Source organism: Octopus sinensis, linkage group LG2 (assembly GCF_006345805.1).
Source record: "Octopus sinensis linkage group LG2, ASM634580v1, whole genome shotgun sequence".
Lineage (NCBI taxonomy): Eukaryota > Metazoa > Mollusca > Cephalopoda > Octopoda > Octopodidae > Octopus > Octopus sinensis.
The window spans coordinates 134,378,221-134,392,236 of NC_042998.1; the positions used below are offsets into that span (position 1 = coordinate 134,378,221).

Sequence of the window (14,016 nt, forward strand, 5' to 3'; positions counted from 1 at the left end):
ATGAGTTTCTCTGTCATAATTCCACTGAGAAAATGAAGACAGTTGTTCACTTTCTGGCAGCAATTGCCAGTCTTTATGCTGTGCAAAAAGTAAACTGCTTTTACTACTTATCTCCCCTTAATTTTATTTACTTTTTTTATATAACTAAACTGAACAATTACTTTGGGAATGTTACCTATGATAAATCCACATCCCACCCTAGAGATGAGATTTATTTCTCAGGAAGGAATACCTTACTCAAAAAACAAGGGTTGGCAATTGGAAGATGTGCTAGAAACAGCAGCCACTTCAATCACACTATGCTGTCTTAAAAATCATTAGACTTTCTGACGGCATTCCCAAGTGTGATCAGCTAAGACTATGGATGTTATCCAACCATCTCACTCTTGGTCTGTCTCTAGATCTCCTGCTGATTAACTTGGTTGGAAGAAACCATCTTGCAATTCTTTCATGCAACATTCAAATACAACAGTGAAAAGCCAAAGCAAAATGAAAACTTGTACTTTATTTATTTATCTATTTATTTATTTACTTTTCAGTAATTCAACCACAGACTACTGGAAACTTAGTAGGAACCCCACCCGGCATGATAGGAGTAAGTGGTGGGGGCAATTCCAACATGCCAGCTACTGCAGGCTTACCAACCAATCTGATGAATTCGCCGACATCATTCCAGCAACGGACCAACCAGGCCTTCAGTGATTTTGGAAATGTGATGAAATAATTAAAGCTGATTGAGACAGCACTAGGACACCGACTGTGGAAAGGGATCGACATGTTTGGAGGGAGAGCATCTCTCCACTCCTTACTATATTAAAACATTGGTATCACATCTGAATGTATGTGTGCGTGTATGTATGTATATGTATATATATATGTATATACATATATGTATGTATGTACTGTATGAAGTGTTTGATTACACTTTATTCCAGTGTGGAATTTACAACTAGAATGGACAAAATCTATTTCGGATTTTGAGATTTTTTTTTTTTTATACACATCAAATGCAAACATGATGAAAAGTATTTAATAATAATAATTAAAATAATAATAATGATATGAAAATTGATACGCTCTCTCTCTTTCTCTCTCTCCCCACTTTCCCTACTCTTTGTCTCTTCTTCCTCCTTTTCTTTCTACATCTCTCCTCTCTTTTTGTTTCTGTTCATTTTCTCCATATTATTATACATTCCTCGTGTTAAGTGTACAAAAAGCTCATTGCCGTATACACTCACATAAACATTTACTTGCACAAAATCACACTGCCTGCAAACATATGCAAGTAAGCATACGTCTGTGTGCATATATTAGTAAACATACGATTACAATTGAATAGGTCAGCACACATGCTCAAATAAACATACAAGCATTCATGCATACACATCAACACACAACACTCTTCTCTCTCTCTCTCTCTCTCTCTCTCTATATATATATATATATATATATATATATAAATATATATATATATGCACATCATAAAAGAATTCACATTTGCCTTCTCAAGATATATATACACTCATTTACCCATCCGTACTTCAAATATATATAAATATACATGCACACAAATACATACACACACATATATACTCCCACCTTAAGAAATGCGCACTCATCTACTCAAGGCAGTTACCACATATATACAATCATACCAACAAGCTCAGCCTATAAAATTCTACTATAAGGCATGGTGAAATGAGTCAGGCAGACAACAGATTGAGGTTGGATTTTTCTTCTCTCCAAATTCTTTTCGACAATACAAACCTGAATTATTTAAAATATTTCAAATTTCAAAGACAGAAAACAAAAAAATAATTAAAACATACACATATACACACATATGCAAAAAGATGAACTTGAATGACTATACTACTACTAATAATTATAATAATAATAATAATAATGATGATGATAGTAATAATAAAAATTTCTTTATTTTTGCCACAAATGCATCTACAAAAAGTATATTAAAAAAGAGTGAGAAAAATTGTGGCAGAAGGGGGAATCTAAATTATATATTGAAATTGATCCATAGGTCGCAGCACCAACAGTCGCCAGTCAACATTCACACAATATTATATATAAAGATCAGAGAAGATTTAGGTGGAGAACAATCTATAACTTCAACCACATCCAAATTATTTCTTGAACTCAATCATTTTCAGCCACTTCTCTGTGTAACATTTTATTTTGAAATTAGAATTGCTTCTTCATTATATATATATATATGTGAAATAGCAGATCATGGCTGCTATTTTCAGCATGGTGGTATCTCATAGATACCCTAATTTATAATTTTAATATTTATATATATATATATGATACAATACTACTGGATAGCACTGAGTAAATCTGAAGGTGGATAAGCTTTATACTGTACTCTACTATGTTCTTTTCAGAATATGCCATAACTATATATATATATATATATATATATATGTATGTATATGGTTTTAATATAATTCTTTATTTTTTATATTTTTAATTCCTCTTTAATATTTCAATATTAGTTGATTTTTTGGAAGCAATCAATAGTGAAAAGTTTTGGTATCTATTATTATCAATATTATTGTTTTTATGGGGACTCAACTGTTCACACTGGTATTTTTTAAAAAAATTACTTTCGTATTAATTTCGAATATTGTTTGTTTTGTTTTCCTTTTAACTTTTATTCATTAGTGAAATAGAGAAAATGTATAACATACACGTACATACATTCACACACATATACACACATGCACATATATATATATATATATATATATATATATATATAGATTCAGATGAATATGGTACTTAATTTAGATGCACCAGAATTTTGTATGGTGTTATCCATAAAAATCCATGGGGTGATTATAATCAAAATAAGCAACAAGAATGACTCCGGTAATTTGGTACGATCGTTTCGTACTACATCATCTTATTAAATGTTGTAAGTATTACAACAGATTTAAGATGCTGAGTACTCATCAGCCAATTATAGAGGTTTTCCATTAATACAAAAATTTTCAAATCAAGTGGCAACATTATAGAGAAGGTAGATATATAGACAAAGATGTGGATTTAAATTTTAAGAACATATGAGGTAGTGGAGTCCCTCCACTGACTGACTAAAATTTGGTTGTTCCAGACTGCTGTAAGGTTGTGAGAGGGAGAAGTAAGTTGAAGGAAGCAATAAAGATTTTCTAATTGTAGAAATGGGGTAAAGGGGGTTTCAGAACTCCATAAAGGAATTCATGTGGAAGACAGCAAGTGTATATATATATATATATATATATATTATATATATATATATATATATAAGATGGTATCAAAATGTTCCTGGTCTCAGAATTTCTGCTGCCTTTGGAGTCCAGCCTGGAAGTAATTTTCTCTAAGTGAGTCATGGACCTTCTGCAATTCACATTTGATTTCAAGAACTGTGCTAAAATGGCGACCTTTGAGCTGCATTTTCATCTTGGGGAAGTGATGGAAGTTTGCAGGTACTAAATCTGGTGAATAGGGTGGGTGCAGAAATGATACCATGTTGATTTTGGTAATAAATTCATAAGTGAGGAGAGCTCAGTGACATGGTGCATTGTGGTTGTGAAGAATGCAATTCTTCGCACTCCACATTTCTGGTCATTTTTGCTAAATCTCCTTCTATAAATACTTCAAAACATTGCAGTAGAAGTCTCGATGTCGAAAAAACTGATGAGCATGCTCTTGATTGAACTGTGATGCTGTTGTGACACCTTTGATCATGGAGACGAAGGGCTTTTCCTTTGTGACGACTGCTGCTTTGTCTCAGGTCATACCCGTATATCCTTGGAGTAGACTTCCCAAGCTTAACACTAAATTTCACATTGGCTCTTTATTCTAACTTCCTGTCCATGACAAAATTGCAGACTACAGCATACATATGATCACAAAAACACAAATTTCACAATTTATGAAGTAAACACAGCAATGTCACCCAGCACACTGTTGGCTCTCAGTGCACACGTGACCATGTGCTGCCATCTGTTGGCATGCTACAGAACTAGTCCAGGAACTTTTAGATACCACCTCATATATATATATATATATATACATATATATATATATATATATATATATATGTATATATATATGTATATATATAAAATAAAGGTACTGTCCAGTTCATCTTAAGTCAGGACCAGGTACTGCAATGGCTTAGGGTTCAAAGGCTCGCAGCTCTTCAATGCCTTGCCACACAAATTAAGAAACATACACAATGTGGGTGTGAATGTCTTCATAAAGGAATTGGACATTCTACTCTCCACAATACTTGATGAACCAATGGAAGCTATAGATGAGAGCAGCAGTGTCAAACCCCTTCATACACCAAATGTGCCAACAACCAAAGGAAAAGCGCATACAGGAGTGGTTATATGAAGTCCCACCACCCTTAAGAAATCAACCAAAGAAGAATCCTATGTAAAAGTGCAAAATCACAGTGTTACTCCACAATGACTGAAACAAATAAAAGATTATATATAGAGAGAGAGGGACAGAGAGATCATCGTTTAACGTCCGTTTTCCATGCTGGCATGGGTTGGACAGTACAGCTGGGGTCTGGGAAGCCAGGAGGTTGCACCACGCCCCAATCTGATCTGGCAGTGTTTCTACAGCTGGATGCCCTTCCTAACACCAACCACTCTGAGAGTGTAGTGGATGCTTTTTATGTGCCACCAGCACAGGTGCCAGAGGAGCTGGCATTGACCATGATCGGATGGTGATTTTTACATTCCACTGGCACAGAAGCCAGTCAAAGCGGCACTGGCATTGGCCACGTTCAGGTGGTGCTTTTTATGTGCTACCAGCACAGGGCTCACAACTACAATTTCTATTTGATTTGATTTTGAAATTGCTGATGTTGATGTACTTGACTCAAAAGGTCTTCTCAAGTATGGCATGTCGCCCTATGATCCAAGATACTTTTGAGTGGGCTGGTTATGCGACACTGGTGTAGGTTTAGATCTGTGGGCTCACTTTATTTGCCAAGTCTTCTCAGTCACAGCATACCTCCAGAGGTCTCGATCTTTTGTCATTGCCTCAATGAGGCCCAGTGTTCGAAGGTCATGCTTCATCACCTCATCCCATGTCTTCCTGAGTCACCCTCTACCCCGGACTCCTTCCACCGTTTGGGAGTGGCACTTCTTCACACAGCTCTCCTTGTCCATCCACAGTGTATAACCATACCAATGCAAATGTCTCTCTTGCACGCCACATCTGATGCTTCTTACGTCTAACATTTCTCTCAGGGTGCTTACACTCTGTCGTGTGTGCACACTGATATTTCACATCCAGCAGATCATGCTAACTTCATTTCTTTTGAGCCTAAGCATGTCTTCAGCCCATGTTTCACTGCCATGAAGCATGGCAGTTCACACACATGCATCATACAATCTACCTTTCACTCTAAAATGTCTCATACCCATTATAGTGGTGGTAGAGAGAGGAAAAAGCACTCTTGTGGACCAGCAGTTGGAGCAATGTCTGTTAGTGATAGAATGTTAGGCATTAGAGTGGCTCTCCTCTGAATGCAGTCCAGGATGTTTGTATGCATAGCAAAAGCACTGTTAGATACCAAGAGAATTCTTCAGAGAAAGCTTGCGCCTTTTCATTTAGTGTCCCTCTGTTATGATGGCTAGTGGAGGGTTCACCATACAGCATAATCTTGAGCTAGTAATAATCTGTCATCTTGGATATCTGTTCTGCCCAACATAGTTGTGATTTAATGCAGATGGTTCATCTCTTCAATTAAGATTTATAGATTACCAACAACTGTTGGGAGCTAAAATATTTTCTAACTCTGAAGAGAAACCTCAGTCTTTGGGATGCTGTTCTAGCTATGCTAGGGAAGCTTATCAGTGATAATGCAGCCCAGCATTTGGAGCACTCGTGAGAGTTCTGATTAAATACTAGTCAGATTTAAGGGATGTAATGTAGTTGTGTTTTCATGAAATTAGTAGTAGTTGAGTTGTTCTTTTTCTGCTGTTAAGAGACAGAGTTAGTGCCACCTCACAGAAGGATACTCTCAAGCTCTTGTGAAATCAATGCAGGTTTGATATGTGAATGATGCATAGTTAGGGAAGGCCCAGGAGGAATGATGGGTTGTGTCCACTGCATACGAAATGGTTGTAAGTATATCTTAAAATAAATTTTCACAAAGTCAGAGAAAAAAACGTGGTCAGTATTACAGAGGGAGAAAGAAGGAAACAGTGAAAGGGATGGATTATCTCTTTTCTAAATAAAATGCCATAGAGGAAAGCATGAAGAAAGAAAGCCAGTTATGCACAGGGTGATATAGAGTAAGAACAACTGAGACAAAGAGCAAATATACACAGTTTGTTGTGTTAAGGTCAAGTGCTCAATGGCAAAATATAGGTAAAATCCTGATCATAGCTTGGCTTCAACTGCAGGCTTGCTAGTGGCTGACAAGACCAAGAATTAACTGGCAAGCCCAGCTGCAAGGGAAATACTCAGAAGCTCAGCCTTCTATATGTTCTAGAAAGAGACAGGCTAATGAATGCTTTGTGGTTGAGTGTCCTGGTTAGAGGCTATAGTAGACCCTGGTGACTGTCAATGAGACAGACGCCAAGAGAATTCTTCAGAAAATGCATTTTCTTTTTAGTCCCTCTCTGTTATGATGGCTAGTGGAGAGAGCACCATACAGTGCAATCTTGAGATAGTAATAATCTGTCATCTTGGATATCCGTTCTGCCCAGCATAGTTGTGACCTGATGCATGTGTTTCATCCCTTCAAAGACTTCAATGTTGTTAAAAAAAATCACTCTAGTGGATGTTGAAGATAGTGCAGAGATGTTACTTGTGTAAAAGCTCAAGTGGTCCATAGGTAACTCATGACTTTGTACACACTGATCTATGTGCTTTTTTTGATATACTTGTTCTGGGTACTTGTACAATCTGCCAACCTTTCATTGATAGTGGCATCTGACCGAAACACCTCAAGTTAAACTGGTGAACTGTCTTACTAATGGTGATAACCTTCTTCAGATGTCAGCTGATTGAAGATATGTCTTCTTCCAGTTGGAAAAGCTCAGTAGTCACTGTGAAACAAGAGTTTATACATTGCAGGGTTGACTCTGTGTGGGAAACCAGTAAAGCATTGCTGCTCAAGAGGAGCTATTGGATGAATTGTTCTAGTGTCTTGCTGTGAAACTGTAGTTACTTCAAGTTGAAAAAACAACTTTGTGCATTATCAGATATAGTGGCCCTTCTCATTGAAATCTACTGTGTCCAATATGAGCATCATACTGAAGAATAGAATATAGTGAAGTAAGTAGGCATGAGGATGCATCCTGATTTACATTGTTTCCCATTGAGAAGGATTTGGAAAGATCATTGTTGTGTCTAACTTGTTCACATTAATCCCTATGTAACTGAATGACCATAATATGGAATTGGTAGGGAGTATGCCAGTCATTCCATGGCTTTTCACTGAACAAAAGACTATACACAGTGTTTGTTTGTAGACCTTAGCAAAAAGATAAGAGAAAATAATTCATTGTTCAACTCATACTGGTATGCCTTAGAAACAAGATCTACAACTTCAGCAAGTTGCTAAATTTGAACATGGCTTTGTAAAATAAATATTTTTAGTGGAAGCTGCTTGGAGAGAGTGTGAGTCCAATATGAGTAGCATGTAAGGAAGATGGTTAAAATTGATGAGTTAATAATCTCTTAGCACACATAGGCACCCCTGAAAAATGGGTGGAGGTAGGTAACATTTACTAGCAACCAAATTTGAAAACAGCCTATATGCTTTTTAAGATAAATTTTCACAGAAGCCTTTAAGAGAGAGGGGGAGAATGAGAGAAATAGAGGATATATATATCCATGTCAACATGGAAGGCATACATTAAGTGATGATGATATATATATATATATACATATCGCTACTTTTATCTTGGTGACCAAGTCAGCAGTAGAGGTGGCTGCTAGAATAAGAACAAGCTGGGAAAAGTTCAGAGAGCTTCTTTATTTGTTGGTTACAAAAGGCCTCTCCCTCAAAGTGAAAGATTGTATGATGCTTGTGTGCATGTACAGCAGTAAGTATGTGTCTTGGAAGAAAAGTTGAGCACAGGGCATCAGATGTGGTATGTAAGAGAGATGACTGCACTGAATGGTTATGATGCATATGGACGAAGACAGCTGTGTAAAGAAGTGCTGATCTCTAACTGGAAGAGGTAGACCCAGAAGACCTGGGACAAGGTGGTGAAGCATGATCTTTGAATGTTTGGCCTCACAGACGTGATGACAAGTGACCAAGAACTTTGGCATTAGGAAGGGCAACTAACCATAGAAACCATGCCAAATCAGACTGGAACTTGGGGCAGCTCTCTGGCTTACCAGTTCCAGTCAAACCATCTAACCCATTCCAGCATGGAAAGTGGATGTTAAATGATGACAGTGATATATATATATATACAATTTTCAGCAATTAGGGTCAAGGGCTTTAATTACAGGTAACATAAGGAGATAATAAAGTAGCAGGTAAGAGAAAACATTAGCATTTCCAATAAATAGGGATACATGCAATATTCATGAACCACTAAATTTGAATATGATGTACCTCCATCATGAATTAAATTTTCTCTGAGGAAGCTATTATGAGAAAAACAAAAAAAGTGAGAACTTATCTATACAATTTAACACATTTAAAGACGAAGGTTTAACCTTGAAAATAATGGTAACCTAGAGAGATCATAATTAATCACTCAGCTGATACAGGCATACATGGGTATCTCCAAGAAATGAGAAGATAAACCACATTTGTGTGTTGTGAAATTGGAATATGGCATACCTCCATTGTAAAACATTCACAGAGGTAGAGAGCAAAATACACAATAATATAAGGGGAGAGAGAGAGGGCAAGAGACTTGGCACACCTCTGTAGTAAAATTAATCAAATTTCATAGAACAAGCTTCTAAGAGAAAAAGAAAAGCATACACAGTTTGGTATAAGGAGAAAGAGAGAAAGAACGACATTTCTTAAAAGAAATTACTACTGAGGAAATAACAGATATGCACAATGGGACATTGTTAAGGAAATGGCCTAGGTTAATGTGCTGAAAATAAGTAGGAACTCCAATTACACCGACTACATCTCTCGTGTCCATAATGTAAGTATAGGTAGGCTTATAGAGAGGGCAAATACACTAAGAGCTCATCAGAAATAGACTCTCTTCAATGCTCATTTGACTCACTGAAAGTAGTCAATAGCTTCCATGTCGTCGGTGATCAAATTAGCAAGGAAGGTAAATGTTCAGGATTCATAGTAAGAGTAAAAAGAGTTTGTAAAAGTTCAGGAAACTATTACTTTGCTGGTAACAAAGGTCTTCTAGTATGATGTATGTGTTAGAACTGTAATACTGCATGGTATTGAGACATAGCCCTTCAATGCAGAAGACTCAAAGACAAGAAAGAAACAAAGCGAAAAGGCTTTGATAGAAGTGCAATGTTAGTTTGTATGAACGTCAGAGTACAGATTAGCAGAGAGAAATACTGAGAATAAGAGGAATCAGGTTTGGTGCACAAGAGAGAAGGCTGCCCAGGTAGAGGTATGTGATGTATATGGAGGGTGACTGCTGCATAAGAAAATGCCAAGCACAGAAAGTAAATGGAACCTGTAGAAGAGAGAGAGAGAGAGACAATGAACGCTTGGGATAAAGTGATGGTTGACCTGAAGATTCTACATTGCATGGAGGAGATTGGCAAAGAACCATAATGATAGTGATATGTGATACCACAGAATGCTTGACCAACCATGACAAAATGTATCCTGACATAAGGATAGTGTTTAGAGGCTGAGATATTTTGTAACCTGCCAAACTTACCTTTTCAGATCTCTCATATTGCATTCTTGACCTCCTCCCTTTCAACAAACTATTACTTGCCTACCTTTCACCCAGTTTATTATCATTCACAACCCTCAGTCTTTCATCTTCTCACCACATCATTCTCATCATTCTGATTCTCTTGCTTTTATATAGGAAATCACATCAGACTATCTTCATCTCCCTATCCAATACCCACCTTAAGTTTACCCTGCTCTACTGGTAACCATCCCTTTCTCTTCTCTGAACCTCTTTTGTTGTCACTCATCACCGTATGTTTTACCTTATCTCCCACTTCTGCTGTTGCCAATCACTCACCTCTCGAATGCACCCCAAATAACTCTTCCATTTTTCCATCATATTTTTGCACCTTTTTCTCATCCATTCTAGTCCTTTTGATGTCATTGTTCTCACTCCTATTCCTCTCCTCAGTTACAAAAACAAATGTACCTACCCAGAATTATTGAGTACCCACTACATTTACACTCTTACCCCTCTCAACCACCCATTGCTGGCCTCTCTAATGTCATCACACCCTTTCCTATTCCCTACAGTGACTCCCAATAAGAAATAATTTGAACTGTGACAATGAATATATATATATATATATATATATATTCATGCATACATCCTTTTTGGTTGACCATATTTTTCAGTGATATCAACATACATGCTAGCATCTACCTACTCCCTTCCTTGGCTCCTCTTGTATGTTTTGCATATTCACCAATTCAATGTACATACCTCCCTCCCTCTGCTCTTCATATCTCTGACCCTTTCATTTTCTTATTGATATCTTACATCAGAAATTTTAAGAGAGTAACTTTTTGCTGATGCAAACCACTAGATTCTACTGTTTAACTATTTGGTATGGATTTCTTATCTACCACAACTACTCTTGGATTTAACTTCTAGTAGATAAGGTAAAATGTTCGTATGCATCTTTGAGATAACTAGAAATAGACCATCAGGTGAACGTGAAGGTAGAAGCTCAAAAGGAGTCAGATGTTATATACAATATTTAACAAAAGCTTGATGTAAAAGTAAAATTCAGCAGCCATATTGCAAAAACATTAAAATTTGCAATGTCTACAAGAGGAAACAATATGTGAGAACAAAGACAAAATAAGGTCAAGAGAACAAGCAGTTACTTCATTAAATCCCTAGAAATTTTGTAGATCTGATGGCCAAAGGGAAATGGCTCTTAAGTAGGTGGATCAACAGTCAGACAGGGAGTAATGAGCTGATAAATGTTAATGCTCAAGGGAAAGCTAAAAGTTTGTATGATGATAGTGCCACTTCTAACAATTTCTAATACAAAACTTATAATACTTCCAAAAATTGTCTGATGTTTCTTGCAGGAGAAAATGCTACTGGTGATATGAAATTAAAGTCCTTCCTTGTATATCACTTCCAAAAACTGATGTCTTTCAAAGATTATTTCTAGTTTAATATAACTGTGATCTTGTTGGTTGGAGAACTTAGAGCACTTTTCAAGACTTCTTTTTTTTTTTTGCCTTGCTGTTGAAAGGTACATTACCATCCAGCTTACTTAAATGATCTTTCTGATAAGCTAAGAGATAAAGTAAGGAGGATAAACTTTCAGTCAGAGATTTATAGAGAAGGTTCAATATTTTGGTTGCAGTTGTAGGAATATGACTGTATGTGAGGAGGTTGGTGACAGGTCTCCTTTGTAAGCCACACGGTTGCATACCTAACAAAATTAAGATAAGCCATAATACAATTTATAAAATACAGTGCCAACAGAATATAAATGAATGAGGACAAGCCATTCCACGGTTTGAGAGAAGATAAGATTTTATTTACAAGGTGTTAAGGTTTGAGGGTTGTGAGTGCTAGCCAGTGTTGTGTGTATGTGTGCATGCAACAAGTGTTTGTGTATGTGTGTTCGTGTGTGTTATAAGAGTGAACATAGAGAACAAATAGAAATGTCTAGAAACAAGATAGAGATGAATACCAGTTCGTAAGGTACACAATAGCAGTTCGTTCTGTGTCAATGAAGTTGGGGCAAAGAGGAGAGCAGTTACTATGCGTGTAGAAGTTGGGGCTTCGATCCATTTGCCAGGTTACATCAGTACAGAAGATCTCGCCAGTGGAGTTGTGCTGTTAACCTTGGTGTGTCTACACGAACAGTGTGTAAGCTAAACTTGAGCGAGTTGCTGTGTACATATCGTTGAGGTCGACGGTGGTGGTGGCGATGGTAGAGAACGGCGACAGTGGTGGAGACGTCCTGCGTTGCTGGTGTATGTTGGCGTCGTTGCTGGCTGTTGCAGGAACATGGCTGGTGTGGTCGTCGCTGGAACTGGCTGCTCTGTGGTGGTGTGGTCAATGGCTGAAGACCAAAGACCAGGAATGGTAAATTCTGAGGCATTTTAAAGCATTCTAGAGGCTCCAGAAGAACATCTAAAAGACTGTGTCATGTGACCTTATCCTAAGGCTGTGATTAGTTGGCTTTGGGCACTGGTGTGAAATAAAGTAGAGACAAACTGCGCCACATGTCAACCAATCAGATCAATGGACACAACATGAACAACCCAGTCAAAGATGGCTGTAATCTCAAATGAGATCATTCCTGTTGTGTCTCTCAAACAGTGAGGATATCAGCTACCGCTACACAGTGAATAACATTACTTAGTCATGAGATGAAGTGAAATTCTTAGCTATGAATGGTATTTGGTAAAACATATGGTCACACTGTATCTGTGATGTCATGGGCTTCCAACAACAGAAAGTTTATGTCAAGTTCAGCAGGATATTGTGATACTGGCAAATGCTGTTGGATTTGAGGAATTCTAGAGATTCGTCTCTAGGGCTATCTTTCCTTTAGTCAATCTTACCATTAGGGCTATCTTTCCATTAGACAAACTTACCAAGCAATTGAACTAAATGTCTCAGCATTTCCATTTGCTTCAATCATCTAGATTGTCCTTGGAGAATAATAATTGATCATGACAGTGTGCACAACAATTGCTATAATCTTAATAATAAAATAATAATAATCATTATCGGTGAGCTGGCAGACAAAATGTTTTGTGGCATTTCATCCATTTTTATGTCCTGAGCTGAAATTCTGTCATGGTCAAGTTTGTCTTTCCTTCCCATGAGGGATGATAAAATAAGTACCCACATGAGCTCTGAGGTCCTTGTAATTGATTAGTCCCCTCTCCACACAATTTCAGGCTTGTGCCTATAGTAGAAAGGATTATAACTGTTGTTGTTATAATGTTTTATTGTGGTAATTGTTATTTTTTGATTGTGTGTATATCAGTAAATAAATATATACACACACACGCACACGCCAATACAACACAATCCTCCAAAAGAAATGTAAAATAGCAAAAAATATGACACCTGCTTTAAACAGAAACAAATTTATAATATAGATTCTGCAAGTTGAGCAATGTATAGACACTCTAGATTGTAATATAACTAACGCTGATCTATTTGCATTCAATTATTACTTGAAAATTAGTTAGCCGTGGTGCATTTATGGTTTTGTGGTTAAGAAGGTCACTTCACAACTTAGTAGTTTCAGGTTCAATGCCACAGCACAGCATCTTGAGTCAATGGAAAGCTTATGAGTAAAATTTGATAGAAAGAACAGAGTGGATGCCAATCTGAGGGACCCTTCCTGTCCTTGTGAAGTCCAGTTTAGCATCATCATTTGATTCTTAGATGCTTTCATAAGAGTGCACTCTGTTATAAGCATTTGGCCCAGGTCTCCAGTCTGAGAATAACATCATTCCTTGTTTTAGAGATACCTCAGAAAGAGTAATGGATACTGCCTTTCCACCTTGATTAAACCTTTAAAAATATATAAGAAAATTAGAGGTCAAACTCCAGTGCAAGTCACAGAATGAACTGTAGACTTTATGAGAATCAAATCAGTAGTGACGCATATATATTTCTCTTGTCTACAAAGTATATTGAAAAGAGAACTATTTAAAAAATAGATTTTTTAAAGTATTATTTTTGTTCAAATAAGCATGTCTAGATTCAGCAATGATGAAGTATGTGATCCATAAGAAAGTGTAGGAATTCACAGACACTAATATACCATATACATCTTCACATCTATATGTGTCTGTACATGAAATGTACATAATGTTGTTGAGTGGGTAATAGA

General features: G+C 36.9%; 1 protein-coding gene across 6 annotated transcripts in view; it reads left to right on the plus strand.

Moving 5' to 3' along the window:
• LOC115223885 (clathrin interactor 1) overlaps positions 1 to 1,211 on the plus strand; it is a 183,733-nt gene extending 182,522 nt beyond the window's left edge. For all 6 annotated transcript variants that reach the window (XM_029794642.2, XM_029794601.2, XM_029794626.2 and 3 more), the window contains one exon: positions 540 to 1,211. In XM_029794642.2, coding sequence (XP_029650502.1) covers positions 540 to 724 — 185 coding nt within the window. In that variant the 3' untranslated portion in view covers positions 725 to 1,211. The remainder of the gene's footprint in view (positions 1 to 539) is intronic.
• The last annotated feature ends 12,805 nt before the right edge of the window (positions 1,212 to 14,016 follow it).